The sequence below is a fragment of the Indicator indicator genome, chromosome 29 (assembly GCF_027791375.1).
Source record: "Indicator indicator isolate 239-I01 chromosome 29, UM_Iind_1.1, whole genome shotgun sequence".
Classification (NCBI taxonomy): domain Eukaryota; kingdom Metazoa; phylum Chordata; class Aves; order Piciformes; family Indicatoridae; genus Indicator; species Indicator indicator.
In genome coordinates, this window is record NC_072038.1 from 10,890,762 (window position 1) to 10,907,673 (window position 16,912).

The 16,912-nt window shown below is 45.1% G+C and overlaps 2 protein-coding genes across 4 annotated transcripts; both read left to right on the plus strand.

Annotated features, from left to right (window-relative positions):
• Positions 1-610: 610 nt before the first annotated feature.
• Positions 611-8,437, plus strand: DDX5 (DEAD-box helicase 5). 3 transcript variants are annotated; one of them, XM_054394039.1, is made up of 13 exons: positions 611-756; positions 2,320-2,485; positions 2,629-2,725; positions 2,813-2,946; positions 3,068-3,133; positions 3,560-3,701; positions 3,780-3,940; positions 4,109-4,281; positions 4,473-4,583; positions 4,797-4,858; positions 4,938-4,997; positions 6,249-6,473; positions 7,008-8,437. In XM_054394039.1, the coding sequence occupies exons 1-13, from the start codon at positions 725-727 to the stop codon at positions 7,391-7,393; spliced, it is 1,815 nt and encodes a 604-aa protein (XP_054250014.1). In that variant the 5' UTR covers positions 611-724; the 3' UTR covers positions 7,394-8,437. The 3 variants fall into 3 exon arrangements, with proteins under 3 accessions (XP_054250014.1, XP_054250015.1, XP_054250013.1); XM_054394040.1 differs by having other exon boundaries at positions 611-732; XM_054394038.1 differs by lacking the exon at positions 611-756 and having other exon boundaries at positions 2,232-2,485.
• A 1,939-nt stretch (positions 8,438-10,376) lies between these two features.
• Positions 10,377-15,172, plus strand: POLG2 (DNA polymerase gamma 2, accessory subunit). Its single transcript, XM_054393814.1, has 8 exons — positions 10,377-10,881; positions 11,314-11,440; positions 11,590-11,695; positions 12,015-12,188; positions 12,371-12,511; positions 13,372-13,452; positions 14,031-14,131; positions 14,991-15,172. The coding sequence occupies exons 1-8, from the start codon at positions 10,377-10,379 to the stop codon at positions 15,154-15,156; spliced, it is 1,401 nt and encodes a 466-aa protein (XP_054249789.1). The 3' UTR covers positions 15,157-15,172.
• The last annotated feature ends 1,740 nt before the right edge of the window (positions 15,173-16,912 follow it).

Sequence of the window (16,912 nt, forward strand, 5' to 3'; positions counted from 1 at the left end):
CATTTCACCTGACCTAAATATCTCTGAGGCTTTGAGCTTTGGGAACTGCACTGGGAGAAGCTGGGCTCCCTCCTTGCTCCACCAGCACTGCTCACACCGAAGCGCAATGCCTCGCCTCTGCTCCTGTGTGCCAGCCAGGAGCCGAGTAGCTCCTGAAAGGGAAGTCGAAAGGCATCAGGCTCGCTTATCAAAGGCTGGGCTGGCGGAGGGCGAAATAAGCGCTCCCCCCAGGCCAAGGTCTCTTGGGTAGAAGAGGCCTCAGGTAAGGGACACGACAGGGCCGCTAGGCCGCAGCCTGCCGAAGGCTCTATGCCGAAGCGGCCATTCGCGCCCTCCCCTGCGTGGGCGGAGCGGGAGGAGAGGGAGCGCGGGCCCCCAGAGGGGGTGCGGTGAGGGCAGTGATGGCAGCGGGAACCGCGCCCCAAAGAGGAGGAGAACTTCCGGCCTTGAGCGCAGAAGCCGGTCAGTCGGCCGAGCCGTGGCACCGCCCACGCGGGACGGGGCGGGGACTGCGGCCAGCTCGGGCCGCTTGCATAACGGGGGTGGGCTCTGCGCCTGCGTCACCAGCCGGTTCCCAGCAGCCCCCGCGGCCCCTTATATAATCGGTATCCGGTCGGGGAGGCGCTCTACATTCAGTGCCCCCACCAACGGCGCCGGATCCTGTTCTACTGTTCATCATCCTCTTTAAGTGACCGGGATCGTCTCGCCCACCGCCACCATCACCATGCCCGGGTATTCCAGCGAAAGGGATAGAGGGTGAGTCCGGGGGCCCGGCCGGCGCTAGCCGCCGCCAGCATCCGGACTCTTAGAGCGACTGTGGGGTTTTAGTGGTTGTTTTTGAGCCGCTTAAAATGGCGGCGAGTGGCGGAGGATGGGCCCTGGAGTCCTTCTCCTCAGCTTTTGTCGCCTGGAGATCTCCGTAGGTTCGCGAGGGGAGGCCGGGGGAGGGGATATCTTACCTTGAGGAGCGTTTAAAGGTGGCGAAGGCGGCCACTGTGTGTGGGCGGCTGTACAATCCGGATCGGGACTAGGTCCACCCGGCCCGACGAAGTCCCCCAATTGTGTGCGACCACTTACGAGGGGCGCGGGTGGTGTTTCTTGTGCTGTTTGGACATTTGGTGGCTTTTTTCCCCCCCCGTTTTTATTATCTTTTCCGTGGGGAAAAATAACTTTTCGCGCGACTCCGGGGACGTTTCTCCGAGTATGGATGGTCCACGCAGAGTTCGATTATTTCTTCCGCTCCTCCGTCCATCTCCGCCACCCCCGCATCCCCCCCGTCAGTGGGGGTGGGCTGAGGAACGGCGGGCTGGCTGGAGGTTTGTGGGTCAGTGGGTTGGCCGGGCTCGTCGTCGATGCCGAAGCCTTGGGGAGCTCTCGGTAGGGCGGTTCCCTTTTCCTTCCTCCCTTCCCCCTCACAAGGGACGGCTCTCGCTGTTGCTGGCAGGAGCCGGCCGGCTCTCGCTTTGTGTTGTGTAAGCGGATGTTAATGGCCGGCCCCGCCATGCGGTGACTGAGGGGAAATCAAAATGCCGGCTGCTGCTGCCTTTGTTCCTCCTCCCCCCGCCCAGCTCAGACTCTAAAATGGCAGCGGCTGGAAAATGTGGCGTAGACAGAAATGAGAGACAAAGGAAACAGCGCTGGCAGGAAGCAGCGGCCACTCAGCCAGATTCCCTCTGGGAGCGCTGTGTTGTGTTGGGAAGGATCGCTCCCAGTGCCTTGCCCCGCCAAATTGGGGAGCAGTCGGAGCGGGGAGGCAGCCCCATGGTGGAATCCATTTTAGCTGTGCTTAGCGCAGGGTTTAGCGTCGCTTAAAGGTGCAGGGCAGGCTTTCCAAGTGAGCCTGTTCTGAACCGGGGGACCGAGCCTAAAACGTGAGTTTAAAAGACATGGTCTCGTAGAGTATGGTTATTGAGAAAAGCCTATTTTTTGGCATACAAGAAAACGGTTTATGTGAAACTTACGCGACATTTTGTAACGGCTCCAGCCCGCTTTCTGCAGGCTGACAGAGTGGCAGTACCGCTTGGGTAGGAAACCATTTTGATCCCGGGGAAGTACAAAGGTTTTTATGGCTTTACTTCGCCTATGTTGTATCTGGCCAAGGGGCCTTTCATCTTAAGGAAACTGCAAAGATACTTTTTTTTTTTGCTTCTGAATACGAATTGTAGCTAGATTGTGGCATCTGCAATTTCTGTGTTTTTTGCAGTTTCAGTAGGTGGGTTTATAAATTGTAAAGTTACAAGATGGGTTGCAGATGTAATAGTTAAGTATGTATAAGGAGCAAAATGTTTCTCTTGGCGTCAGTGTTATGATCTTTTCTAGGTTTGGAGCACCCCGTTTTGGAGGAAGTAGAGGTGGACCTCTGTCTGGGAAGAAGTTTGGAAACCCTGGGGAAAAACTCACCAAAAAGAAATGGAATTTAGATGAGCTGCCCAAATTTGAGAAGAACTTTTATCAAGAACATCCTGATGTAGTTAGACGTACTGTGGTATGTATTGTATCTAACCTTATACAGTGGTAAACACAAGTGCAAACATGCTGATGGTTGTGGGGCCCAATAGGTGTGTGGCAACTTAGATGTGGCTTTAGTTTCAAAGCTTATTTCCAATAATATTTCCTTCTGTCTTGCAGCAAGAAGTTGAACAGTACAGAGCAAGCAAAGAAGTTACAGTTAGGGGCCATAACTGTCCAAAACCAATTATAAACTTCTATGAAGCTAACTTTCCTGGTAAGTGAAGATTAATATATAGTGGGTGTTCTTCTAGGCTTGATTAAGATGAAGTCAAAGTTACTAAACATCAATTTTCTTTTCAAGCAAATGTTATGGAAGTAATTCAGAGGCAGAACTTCACTGAACCAACTGCTATTCAGGCACAAGGTTGGCCTGTTGCATTGAGTGGATTGGATATGGTTGGAGTGGCACAGACTGGATCAGGGAAAACACTGTCTGTAAGTTTTGGTTGTAGCCTGAAATACTACTGGATTTCAGCAGTGGAAGTATGGCCTGGTTTAATGTGGGCTGAATGCTTTTGGGAGAGATTGTAATGAGGCTTGTCTTTCTTCCAAATAGTACTTGTTGCCTGCTATTGTGCATATAAATCATCAGCCATTCCTGGAGCGAGGAGATGGACCTATTGTAAGTACTCTTAAATGAAAAGGGATCTTAATTTCTGAGGATTTTTTTTTTTTTACAGTCCAATCATCCATGCTCATAAAGAGTGCAGAGCTGAGTTGTTTCTCTGTATGACTAAAGTGGTTCTGTATTTTGGTAGTCTCCTAAGTACATGCTTTAAGGTCATATTGGATTGTCCTTAAAATTATATGGAATGGAGATAGATGTCCTCTGGAAGCCAGTGGCTTTCAGATGCCATACCACACAGAATAGATCAGTTTTGGATGCAATGAAAATAATAGGTAATTTAGCTTGCTTATTTGGGCTATTTTAAATCCCCATTAGTCATTCTGGCACTTAAAGAGAATATGACAACATTTCAATTTAGAAGAAGTATCAACACTAGAATTTTCACGTATGCGTTGACTAAAATCTGGGCATTTTACTTAGTGTCTTGTGCTGGCACCAACTCGTGAACTGGCTCAACAAGTGCAGCAGGTAGCTGCTGAATATAGCAGAGCTTGCCGTTTGAAGTCTACATGTATTTATGGAGGTGCTCCAAAGGGACCACAAATTCGTGACTTGGAAAGAGGTATGGATAAGCCTTGATGCATCTCAGTATGAGGCAATTTGAAAATTATTTCATCTGAATAGAGTGATTGGCTTTTAGGTGTGGAAATCTGCATTGCAACACCTGGAAGGCTTATAGACTTCTTAGAAGCTGGAAAGACCAATCTCAGGAGATGTACTTACCTTGTTCTTGATGAGGCTGACAGGATGCTTGATATGGGATTTGAACCTCAGATCAGAAAAATTGTGGATCAGATTAGAGTGAGTATGACTGGTTCATGCATTTATCACTGCTGGTAGAAACAGATGTTCATTGAAGCAAGGGCAGTACAAGGAACATCTTCAGTCTTGCCTGGCTAGATTTTTTTTTTTTAAGGTGTTTGACTTAAGGATATTCTGAGGTTGTACTGACATAGTTTACTTCTCCAGCCTGACAGGCAAACTCTGATGTGGAGTGCCACATGGCCAAAGGAAGTAAGGCAGCTGGCTGAAGACTTCTTGAAAGAATATGTGCACATCAACATTGGTGCACTGGAACTCAGTGCAAACCACAACATTCTGCAGATTGTGGACGTGTGTCATGATGTGGAAAAAGACGACAAGTAAGTAGTCAGTGTAGGGGTAAAGCATTCAATATGGGGTTTTAATGGTTAGATTTTTAGTTGATGAACGCTGAAACAAATTTGTCTTGATAATTTTTTTTTACAGTCTTAGACCACTAAAAAAATATTCAGGCTGTGAAAACAAGTGCAGTGGAAATTGGTTCTAGCTCTAACCATAATCTCCATTATAGGCTTATTCGTTTGATGGAAGAAATAATGAGTGAGAAAGAAAACAAAACAATTGTTTTTGTGGAAACCAAAAGACGATGTGATGATCTGACCAGGAAAATGAGGAGAGATGGGTGAGTCCCATAGCTGCAGCTTCATTGAGCTACCCCAATAGTCTGAGCATGCTCTTGATTGACTTGACCATGGTGTCAACACTGTCAAAACAAGTCACACCAGACACCAATTTAAGTTAAAACTAGCAGCTGTTTGGAATTTGCTAGTAGCCATGTCTTTGACTAATGAAACTACTTGAGGATTGGTCTGAGGTCAAAATTCTGTATTTCCAGGTGGCCAGCAATGGGTATTCATGGTGATAAAAGTCAACAGGAGAGGGACTGGGTTCTAAATGGTGAGTGTTCTTGCAATTTCTACACACCTGTGATCTGATGGTGCTTAATGAAGAAACTGACAAGCTGCTTGTGTTGCAGAATTCAAACATGGAAAAGCACCAATCCTGATTGCTACAGATGTTGCATCCAGAGGTCTAGGTTAGTACAACTCTGTAATGCCAGTTGCCCAAAGCTTTTTAAAGAAAGTCTATTGCTTTCTTTAACCTCTGCGTTTTTCTAAGTTTTCTTCACATAAAGGTGCAGTCTTTGTGGCAAGGCCTAGGCATGACAATCGGAGGACTCGAGGGGGATGGAGGACTAGTGGAAGTGATCGGCTGGCTGCTTCCAGTCAAATAGAGAGGTGAAAGAGCATTGTGTGCCAGTAATCTTCAAAAGGCAAAGATCATCCTTTTAAACTACTACCCCCATAAACTGTTCTCTCATGAAATAAGCAGTTTCATTCACAGTTCACTTTGCCCTGGTATTTCTCTTCTCTCCATGCTTTGCATGATTTGCCATGGTGCAGTACTGTTAGTTTTGTGCATACTGTCTGCTGTGATCTGTGGGTCTTTGAATTTCAGTGAGTTTGCTGAAATATCGAAGAAAATTATTACAAACTTCAATGTTCAATGAAAATTTTTTTCAACTTATGAAATGGAGAGAGCAGCTTTAAAATGTACTAAGCCTTGTACAAATTGGTGAGTACTGGCACATGAAATCTGAGAAAAAGCCCACCTCTCACTTTAGCCAGCGGGGCAGGAAAGCAATGGCTTTTCAAATGCCTTTGAAAGTCGAAGTTCCTCCACCTATACGTAGTCGTCATGTCGAGACCTGCCAGAGGGGAGACACATTCTCAAGTGAACCCTGGCTTCTTGGAAGTTCTTGCCTAGACAAGACACAGTGCATAAAAACAACTTGGTGACTTTGGGGGGACAGGTATGTTTTTCTTGCAGCTGCGGTTCAAAGGTCTTGGCAAGACAAGCAGTGTGGCCCCTTTTTTTTGAGCTTCTAATGAGTGTGTATGTGAAGGACCTTGTATGTTTTTACTCTAAGGTCCTCAAATGAGCACATGAAGAGGCTGCTGTGAGCTTTAGTGGCCCTACTGCAAGAAGCATTCAGATGTCACTTGATGATTTGTAAAGGGGACTCTTGAGTTGGGAATGACAAGCAAATGCATACTCCTTTATGGTAAGGTTTTGGATCACAGGGTGGGTGATGAGACGGGAACAGACGGAGTGTGCATAACTTTCTCTTCCACAATACTCATGCAGAAATGGATAATTCTAACACCTGTTCTTTGCAGCCATTATTTCTTTTAAAGTGCTCTTGTCTAATGTTTATCTTCGATTTGGCTGTTGTGGTGTGCAAAACTTTGTACCTTGCTTTTTGCCACACTGCAACACTTTACAGATGTGGAAGATGTGAAATTTGTCATCAATTATGACTACCCTAACTCCTCAGAGGACTATATCCACCGAATTGGACGAACTGCCCGCAGTACCAAAACAGGCACAGCATACACTTTCTTTACTCCTAACAATATTAAGCAAGTAAATGACCTCATCTCTGTGCTTCGGGAGGCTAATCAAGCCATCAACCCCAAATTGCTTCAGCTGATTGAAGACAGAGGTTCAGGTAACTATTAGTCTTGACAGTGCATAGCTTTCCTCTTGGAACAAAATGGAAACTCAAATTCCACCTCCAGCCTCTCTACAAAATGGCAGTGGAAGGTGGTTTATGGTAATTTGAAAAGAGTATTTATTAACACCAGTAACTAAGAACAACACCCCTCTGCCTAACTGTACCTTTTGGTGTATCTATGGCTGGTGCTGGCCAAAGGTGAAATCAAGTGCCACAGGGTTGAGTTTTATGGCCATCCTATGGTCAGAAACGGTGGACAATAAGTGTTTTGTTGGCAGGATGAAACTGGCTTTTTTGCCTTGACACTATTCACTGGTGTTGCAGGGGGGGAGAGCCTGTGACTCATAGGTTGGACAGCTTTTTCTATCTATAGTCTCCATCTAACCACAGTCTAATTAGCAAATGGAAAGCTTTATTGTAGGTTTGCCTTGCTGGGACAGAGGGAAAGAGTTTTCATAGTAGCTGAACTCATTTGGTGGTATGTAAAATGCAGCCTTTATAATAACTCTGTCTGTTCTCTCTTAATAGGTCGCTCCAGAGGTGATCGACGTGACAGATATTCTGCGGGCAAAAGGGGTGGATTTAGTAGTTTTAGAGAGAGGGAGAACTTTGAGAGAAACTATGGTCCAATAGGAAAGAGAGACTTCGGAGCAAAAACTCAGAATGGGGCATACAGTGCCCAGAGTTTCAGTAATGGAACACCTTTTGGCAATGGCTTTGCAGCTGCTGCAGGCATGCAGGCTGGCTTCAGGGCTGGTAACCCTGCAGGAGCTTACCAGAATGGCTATGAGCAGCAGTATGGCAGTAACATCGCAAACATGCACAATGGCATGAACCAGCAGCAGTATGCGTACCCTGCCACTGGTGCTGCTCCCATGATAGGTTACCCAATGCCCACAAGTTATTCTCAATAACTTGGTGTATTTAAATGTCAGTTTTTCATAATTGCTCTTTATATTGTGTGTTACCAAGACAGGATAGTTATTTAAGAAATGGGAAATGCAGAAATGACTGCAGTGCAGCAGTAATTATGGTGCACTTTTTCGCTATTTAAGTTGAATATTTCTCTACATTCCTGAAACAATTTTTAGTTTTTTGTACTAGAAAATGCAGACAGTGTTTTCAAAGTAAATGTACAGTGATTTGAAATACAGTAACAGAAGGCAGTGCATGGCCTTCCAATAAAGATATTTGAAGACCGAATTTTCTTTCAGATGGCAATTTTCTCAACATGTGCACAACTTTACATTAATGGAATGTCCAATGTTTTTATATTAAATTCTAGAAAGGTTTCTCAACTGTGTCTGATTAAACATTTAAGCTTATACAAAACCCAGCCTTGCCTTGATTGGGCTAGATTGCTTAGCATGGCAGGCTCTGCTTCAATGGGGAAGAAAATTAAAGCTGGCTTCTAAGTAACTTGGAAACAGTGCTCTTCCCTGTCTCACTAGTGTAGAGCCAGTGTTTGGAAAAAGATCCACTGGAGTAATGGTGTAGCTAAAAAGTCTTGCTGACCAAAACTGCAGTGGTGTTGCTAATGAGCTGCTACAAGCGTAGGAAGTGTTTGCAGCACGGTAACTATTGCCTTCACATGAGCATATGTGCAGACTAGGCTTGAGTGTTATGTATCTGCAGCTGTCAGGCCTTGTGATGAGTTAGCATGCAGGCTTACTATGAGCTTCAGAGAAATGGGAAGATCTTAGTATTAAAACTTCAAATTATACTTAAACTGGTATTGAGCAGTGATTTCTTTATGGAAGAGGGGGGAGGGCAGTGGGCTGCTGACCCATGAGTGCACTTTGTGGATTTTCTTCAAGACTTGTATGTGAAAATGACTTCTCTCGAAGCACTGCCCATGCAGAGTGAAGCAACAGTATTTCTTTGAGGAGCATAGCTGGGATACTTGATTTTTGGGGTTAAAGGACTTAATGCATTCAAGTACTGTCTTATTAAAATTCCAGTGATACTGACTCAGTGCCTTCCTCTCACTTGTTTATCAGTAATTAATAGTTTGAAGTTTAACAGTGATTAACTCCAGTTGAATGCAAAGCTGAATCTGGAAGCAATTGGGGCAAGATTCTATATAGGTTATTTTGAACCCATCTGACTTCTACATGTCAGATCTTTTTGCTAGTTTGTGCTTAGCTCTTGGTGATTGTTTTCCTCTGGGGCTCAGCTTGTTATGATCTTAACCACAGCTTAATCTGCCTCTCCAGTTTTTCTGCTTTTTCTCTGGTGTTGTCAGTTGATTGCAGTTTCTGTGATAGTTCACTGTTGCTATGAGAATTTCAGCTGGAGTTCTGAAATACTACACCATTTGACTCAAAAGCTGCAGTTGTCAGTGTAGAAAGTCTTTTACTTTGCCTTGCAGCATTCCCCTTGCCCTGTGCCACTGGTGTTGCAAACAAGGAAGTAGTTGTTAATCTCTGAAATATGGTTTGTGGATCGCAAAGTTTTCTAGGTCAGTCGCCTGAAACAAAGCATGAAAAACTTGTTTCAAAAATATGCTTAAAAAAAAACCCTACACAACCACACGTGGGAAGCTTACCGCTTGTGAATTGACAGTCTGGGGCGTTAGAACAGTGATGCAGCGAACTTTCTCCCATTAAATGTGAGAGGTAGCAGCAACCAGATGTGTTGAAGTGAAACCCAGAGGGCTTGTTTGCAAGTCATAGTGTTTGAAAATGTGCTTTGGAAACTTAATCAGTGAATTATGTGAGAGATGCATCTTGGGACTTCTCTACAGGTTTTTCAAGGTTATAGATTCTTGATGAACTTAAGTAGTTGTGTCCAAATTGACTCCCTCTAGAAGCTAAAGTAATTTTAAACATTGTGTGAAAGGTTCTGTTAAACTTCTGGTCATGTGATGTGGGTTATTGAAGTGCTACTTCTGAGAACATTATTTAACCAGCAACGCACACTTCTGACAACCAATGGTGCTTGTCCCTTTCTTTTTGTGTGGTGTTTTCAGATGAAGTGCTCCTTGAGTGGGGAAGGGGCTAACGTGGGCACTCCTGGCAAGAAAAAATGTTGCAAAAAGCTCTGTGAAGTAGCTTTGACAGTTGTCAGAGATTCTCTGGTACAAAAAAAAAAAAAAGCTAATTAGCAGTACTTAGCACCTCCTCCAGCCGCCCCAGGGGTTTGCTTAACGACTTGTCTTCAGTTCTCTGGCCCTCTGGCCTGTAGGATGGGGTTGTGCAGTAAATAACCAAGGAACTTATTCCACGTCATGGGCACTTAACATACAGGAATCCCATGCCCTCCTGATCACAGAATGGTTCTTCAGTTCCTCCTCTTGGCACTGGTACAAAACCGTGAAGAAGCACGTATGGAAATTTCCACTGCTCTGCAAGGGACGAGTGCCAGCTGCCATCGCGAGTACTGCTGGCGAGGAGAGGACTCTGCACGCCCTGCGAGCAGAAGGTCCTGCACGAACACGTTAGCGGGAGCTTGGCTCTCCGCCTGGAAAGCTTTTGCGTTGCTTCAGACAACGCTCGGAGCTCTGCGTGGGCTGGCTTTTCCCTTGCAAATCTTTCTGATCGGCTCTAAGCTGTCCCCACGGCAGCAAGGGGTTAGGGTCTTCCCCGACTCTTGCAACGGAGCTCAGAGCTGCCGCGTCCGAGAGGGGAAGGCCAGACGCCACCTGTCAACGCGCGGCCGGGCTGAAGGACACAAAGCAGAGCAGCAGAGCCCAGGCTTGGCTGCGGGCGAGCTGCCGCCACCCGAGCGGGACGGGGCCGCGCCCTTGGCGGCAGCTCGCTGAGTCCCGGCGCGCGTGCGCCGACCCGTGTCCCCGCTGGCCGCGCGCCAGCCCGGCTTCCGGCGTGCTTGGCCGTGGCTCATGCGCAGTGCGCGCACCGCGCCTGTCCGCCATGAGGGAGGCGGGAGCCCGGGAAGATGGCGCTGGGCTGTCGCCAAGGGGGTCGCTGGTGTAGCCGTGTTCCTTTGGGACGGCCCGTGCTGAGGCGGCGGAGGCCCCTCGCTGCACAGGAGGTGGATGCTGGGTTCCCAGTGCGGCCCTACGCGGTGGCCGGCGGCGGTGAGGCGGCGGCCGGCGAAGAGCTGCTCGAAGTGTGCTGGCGGCGGCACTTCCTGAGGGGCTGCGCGGAGCCGCGGCCCTGGCGCGCCTACCTTAGCGGCTGCCACCCAGGCTTCGGGCCGCTGGGTGCGGGGCTGCGGGCCAACCTGGAGGCCCAGTGGTGGGACTCGGCGCTGGCTTTCCGGGAGCAGGTGCTGGCGGTAGATGCCCCATTCCACAGCCCGCTTGCCGCCGGGTATCCGCCGACCGGGCAGAGTCTCCTTCTGCTACGCTCAGAGACGCTGCGCGAAGCCCTCCGGGCCGGCCTGCCTGTGGAAGAAGTGCTGGGGAGCGCGGGAGTGCTTCGTGAGAGCCTGCTTCCCGGTACGGCCCTCTGCTGTCAGCGCAGGGGGAGGCGGCTCGGCACAGCCTGGGCGCCCGCTTACGTTTTTCTTGCCGGGAGCGAAGCAGCTGTTTTTAAGGGAATTTTCCAGTTGTGTCAGGGCGCTGGGAAAGTTTCAGCTGCGCGCTGTGAGTTGGTGTCCTTTTCAAGGACTTGAGCAGCATGAATGCCGAGGTGTACATTGGATGCTCTCCCTTGTAACTTGGGGGAAAGGTACCTTAAAATTGCATTTGTCAAAGTACCCAAAATAAATGAGCTACATAGTGCTGAGCTGATCCCTGCAAAACATTTGTGCTAGTGGGACTGCACATACAAAAAGCATGTGTATCGTATGTGCTGCATTCACTCTCAGTAGTATGAAAAATTGTAATTTTTTACTGTGGCTACTAATAGTAGTGATTTGTATCTGACAGGTGCTTTGGCACAATACCTTAACTGCTTAGAACTGGTGAACAAAAGACTGCCTTGTGGCCTCGCTCAAATTGGAGTGTGCTTTCATTCTATTCCAGAAAGTGAACAACACAACAAAAACCTTAGAAGGTACAGTAATAGAGAAAGTAATCTCTTCCCATACTTAAACCAGCTGTTTGCACTTGTTTCACTTTTGCATTGTTTTTTGAATATTGTTTCTTGGTTTTTCCTTGTTATTTTTGAAGGAGTTAACTTGCTGATCTTGCTGTTGTTTAAAGAATAGGAGAAAGGACCACGTCTTTGCTTGCATGGTTTAGTTCTCCCAGAACAGCAGGACAGTGGCTGGATTACTGGTTACGGCAGAGGCTCCAGTGGTGGAGGAAGGTAACAGCAGTGTACCCATGAGCCATCTTGGCCCACTCTGCACTTCCAAAAGAGTAGAAATAGACACCTTGTTCTTTTGTGAGAAATCAAAAGTTTGTGGCAGACAAGTGGTTTATAATGTGACTTGCAGAAAGTCAAGTGTGCTGTATTTGTAAGTGATTTGAGATTGGAATGCTGTAAAGCAATTAGGAGACTTCGGATGTAGTTTATCAATATCTTTTGCTGAAGATCACAGACTTCAGCTTGCATTCCAGATTTGTTTTCTGTAGTTGATGCAGCATGCACAGCAGTGATCAGCTCTTGTTCCTTTTATTTTCAGTTTGCAGTAGGTCCATCTAACTTCAGCAGCAGTGACTTCCAGGATGAAGAAGGAAGAAGAGGATTTAATTTACATTATGCCTTTCCTTGGGGGACAGAAACAATAGAAACGTTGAAGAATCTTGGTGATACTGAACTGTTACAGATGTATCCAGGGAATAGTTCAAAATTATTTGTAAGCTTTGCTATATTAAAAGTATTTTCTGCTAAAGATGATAATGTGAGAGACATGGTTTCTTTGCTGGTTCAGTTGTTTGGCATGTGATTGTCTTTATAATCTCTTGTTGTAAAAGCAGTACAGTTGATACTCTGCAGTCAGACTTTTGAGGTATCCCTTTGTGGATTTTTTCTCTTCAGGGCCGAGATGGAAGGAAGAATGTTATTCCTCATGTTCTGTCAGTGAGTGGAAATCTGGACCGAGGAGTGTTAGCCTATCTCTTTGATTCTCTACAGCTAGCTGAGAATCCATTAACAAAAAAGACAACTTCACAGAGGAAGGTAACTGTCTGTAGAAAATGTAAGGAAGATTGGATGATGGAAGGCATGGACAAGTATAAGTACAAAACCCACAGGCAATGTGGTGAAAGCATGCATGGAGATGCCCCCTTTTTCCATATCACTCTCCCTGTTTCCCAGCAAATGCAGGCAGAACATTCCTCTCTGGCAGCAGTAGACTGGTCCTATTGGGCTGCCTCTGTGGTTCTTTTCACTCACATAAGCAATATTTCTCTCATTTTGATGTAACGTTTACTGTTCTGCCTTCTTTCTGATGAATAGGTAGGCCCTTGCTATGCAAGTGATGAAGGAGTTAGGAGGAATTGGAATGTAGCTGCTGTTCATGGGAAAGAGGAGATTGTCTTCCAGGAGCCTTAGAAGGATGCTGAGAAGAGTAGAAAGAGTGGGTCACAGTTTGTAGTGAGGCATTTCCCCAAGCTTCATCATCATCATTCCTACATTGACCCTGGTTTTATGGATGTAGAGTGATGGCTTTCACATGGCATTGGGTAAACAATCAGCTGTTTGGTCTTTGAGAGCAGACTGAGTAGACTGGATGGTAACTGACTGCTGGGTTGTTTCTGGTTGCTCTGGCTCCATTAAAGGTGATGGAGCTCTGCTAGCACGACTCTTACCTCTTTTTGGGGCGCTCGGCCAAAGCAGAGTGATTTCTGCCAGGCTAACCTAAGTGGAAAGTGTGCTAATTTTATGAAGCATAGCTTTCTTGTAAGTCAGGAATTTGTGCTGTAAGAAAAATTTTGCATGTTTAGAATCTTAATTTCATTGAGAAAACTTGGGAGTTCCTGTTTAGAATTTCATGCTAAATGTGTTTAGTAATCTGTTGCTTTTTGTATAATTATTAGGTGCTTAAGCTTCATCCTTGTTTAGCACCTATTAAAGTGGCCTTGGATGTAGGAAAAGGTCCAACAACAGAGCTGAGACAGGTATGTTGTATGAAAGTATTTTAATTTTGAGCACAGATTCTCCATGTAACCTTCTGTTACAATTCAGACACTGTTTACATTGGGGAAAGTCACACTGCTGCTTTTGATTCTTGGAGATTCATGGATGTACAGGTTTCACAGTGCTTCTGCCATGCAGCTTGTGAGTTGTAGCTGAAGGAGTAAACTTCAGACAGCAGGTAGTAGGTGCCTCACTTGTGTTAACACACTGCTTTTAGTACTAATAGTGAGAGTTGTTCTGCCCAATAAATAGCACAGTCCCTCTCAGCTTCTTAATCTTTCAGAATTAACATGTGGGTCACGTCTTCAGAAGGACTTTTCAGTAAAAACTTCTAAAGTCAGTCATTAGGCCAGTCCCCACAGAGGGGAGGAAACTTACACTGGCATGATTTTAAATAGAAAAGGAAATTTAATTGTCAGGCTGCTTTCTGCTTGGAGATCATTTCAGCTAGAACATTAACACCAGCTAGGAGTGCTAATGTCACACACACTAGAGTTCTAATAGTTTCTTTGTACAGGATTTCAAACCCTCAGAGTCTGTCCTTTGTTTTTAAATGCAGGTTTGTCAAGGATTGTTCAATGAACTGTCAGAGAACAGAATTTCTGTATGGCCAGGTTATCTGGAAACTGTGCAGGTATCTCTGGAACAGCTTTATGCAAAGTAAGGAGAAACAGTCTTTTGTAAATTAAACTGTGAAGGTGAAAGATAACTTTCTGCGGACTAGTGAAAACAGGCTTGCTTTCAGTGATGTCAAGTAACCCCAAGACTGAAGGCATGTATCCTCAACTAGGAGATTGGGCTCAGCTGGTTTTATTACAAAGAGCAGTATCAGTTAATTTGTGAAATAAAGCGAATTGTAAGCCTTTCACACCTTTCTCTGAAACTGTGAAATGCCTTTTGGAGACTCTGCTATTGAAAATACATTTCTTAGGATGAGTCCTAAACTTACACATCTGTTTCCCACCCCCACTCCTCATTTTAGCCTCTGGACTAGTTCTTCATTCTTAAATTTATTTAAAATAGCACACTGTATCTAGTCTTGAAAGTTCTTCCAAGCCTGGAACCATTACTTGGTGTACATGATGGAGCAATTTGTGCAGATAAAAGCCAGTGTTCCATCTGAGGGTTTTCTGTGATTTGTTGGTCAGTGAATTTTGAGTGTATTGTTGCTCATGTCAGTGGATCTTGAACACATTAAATATTATTTTTGAGAGAAAAGAAAACTTTTTGTTACTTGCAGAAGTATTTTAAATCTGGCTGTTAAATAGGAGAAAACTATATTCTGCTTCTACAAAAATACTCTGGTAATAGGTCACCGAGTATTACTTTCATGTACTAAAGTAAATAAGGAAATATAATCAGGAAAACAAGGAGTGGCAACAAGAAAACTGTTGTCTTCACACTGGACTTAGTGCAGTGTAGCAAAAATAAATATTTACAGCTCCTGCTCATTTGGACATAACTTCTCTGACTTTTTCTTACACCAAGATCAGACATAAGTGTTCTCTTTCCTTTGCAGGTATGATGAGATGAGCATTCTTTTCATGGTCTTGATAACTGATGCCACACTGGAGAGCGGAGTGGTCCAGCTGAGAAGCAGAGACACCACCATGAAGGAAATGATGCACATTTCTAGGCTGAAGGACTTTTTAACCAAGTATGTAATATCAGCCAAAAATGTATAAACTTAAATTCACTGAATAAAAGGAATTTTGTAAATATCTGTGCCTGAACTGGCTTCCACAACAGTGTCATGAACTCTGGTTTCTCTGCAAATAGTTGTGCTAAAACCTGGTAGTGCATCTGTTTTCTGTCAAATCTGGACAATCTGGGTCTTCCAGGTTACCTTGAGAAGAGGTAAGAGACGATCTTGTCCCTTGTAAGCAGGGCTGTCCATATCGTCTTTCATGTTTTCAGTTTCACTGTCTTACTGAAAATACTCCATCCAAAATTCAAAATCTTCCAAATCTTCAATGTTTTAACAACATCAATAAGTATCTCTGTAGTGTTTTTAGGAATGTATTTTAATCACATGGCCTCAGGTCTTCAATGTTTAAGCTATTTCATCTTGCAACTGATAAACCCCAGAAATATGTTATGAATAAATTGCATACAGTTTTTGACAAGCGTTTTTGGGGATAAGAAAAGTTTATGCATAGAAAATGGTGGGAAAAGGCTAATGTGTGATCATAGTTATCACAGAATGTTAGGGGTTGGAAGGGACCTTAACCCTAACCCCTGACCTAGACAGGGTGGCCTGGGCCGATGAGTGAAGGCAAGAGGGGCCACGCAGTGGCTGCCTTGCATACAGCTGAAGGGGGGCTGTGGAGAGCACCTGGAGCCCTTTGACTCTGGCTCTCTAAATCTGCTAAGGGCTGGGCTGACCTTGCCTGAACTGAGTGCTTTAGTTTTTCTAAGAAGCTAATTTTGTGTGTGGGCAATGTGGAGCTCTGAGTTTGCCAAGGTATGGACCTTTTGAAAAAGAGAAGTTTAGTTGTCACCAGAATCTCTGATGTGCAGCAGTCTGCATGTAGAGAGCTTGTTTGGTTCCCACAGGACAAGCCTGCGTTTGCAGGAGTGTCAGGGGCTGGTTCAAAGCACCAGTTTCTGTTTGAGAAGTGGGGAGGGCTCTTCCAGAAATGTTTGTGCCTTTCCTTGCTGGTTTAGACTTTGCCAAGCAACTTGCTCTCTCTGCCCTTGGGTGGGGGTCCTGTAGTTAGTGCATCTGTGTCTTCAGTGTTATGGGGTTTGTTTTGTTTTCCTTGAAATTGCAGATTAGGGTCTGAAATAGGAGGGAATGTGTTTTCTTTGACACACCCTGTGCACCTCAACTATATATGCAGGATAATGGGGAAACAACTGTGTTCCATTTAGCTGTCCAATACTTGGGCCTCACTGTTTCATTTGCTCAAATATCTGTTCACTTTTCAACTGTAATAATTCCTTTACAGAGCATTGATAGATACACTTCCATGTTGAACTGTTATGATAAGATTTGGTAGCTGAGGCTTCCTGATGAAGTTTGTATAAAAGCCAGACTGTAATTGCTAGATCACTAGCAGGGGAGGTAATAACATGCACTGGTTGGAAAATGAGGCTTAAGAGGAAGTTCATAACATAGATGATTAAGTTAGGTTGATGTAAAGAAGCTTCCAGAAAAATTTGACTACTTAATCCTAGTGGGTAAGGAAGGGCTGGATGGAGTAGAATTTTGTTGAAACATAAGCCAATGGGCTGTGTGTACACACAGGAGTGGGGTGTGTCAATAATGCATTATTATTTTCAAGCACTACTCTTGGATTAATGCTTTTAATTTCTACTGATTTATGTGGATATAGTGATGAGGATAGAACAAATCTGAAGGTGGATAGCATCTTTATGGCAGCTTTGTAAAAGGCTTTAAGGCAGTATTTTTGCCACGCGTGCTGGAAGTGTCCCAAA

Coding starts and splice junctions, on each gene's coding strand:
- DDX5 (XM_054394038.1), top strand. CDS start 2,267: ATGTATAAGGAGCAAAATGTTTCTCTTGGCGTCAGTGTTATGATCTTT. Junction 3,702..3,779: donor AATTCGTGACTTGGAAAGAG/GTATGGATAAGC, acceptor ATTGGCTTTTAG/GTGTGGAAATCTGCATTGCA. Junction 4,998..6,248: donor TGTTGCATCCAGAGGTCTAG/GTTAGTACAACT, acceptor AACACTTTACAG/ATGTGGAAGATGTGAAATTT.
- POLG2 (XM_054393814.1), top strand. CDS start 10,377: ATGGCGCTGGGCTGTCGCCAAGGGGGTCGCTGGTGTAGCCGTGTTCCT. Junction 11,696..12,014: donor GGCTCCAGTGGTGGAGGAAG/GTAACAGCAGTG, acceptor TTTTATTTTCAG/TTTGCAGTAGGTCCATCTAA. Junction 12,512..13,371: donor AGACAACTTCACAGAGGAAG/GTAACTGTCTGT, acceptor TATAATTATTAG/GTGCTTAAGCTTCATCCTTG.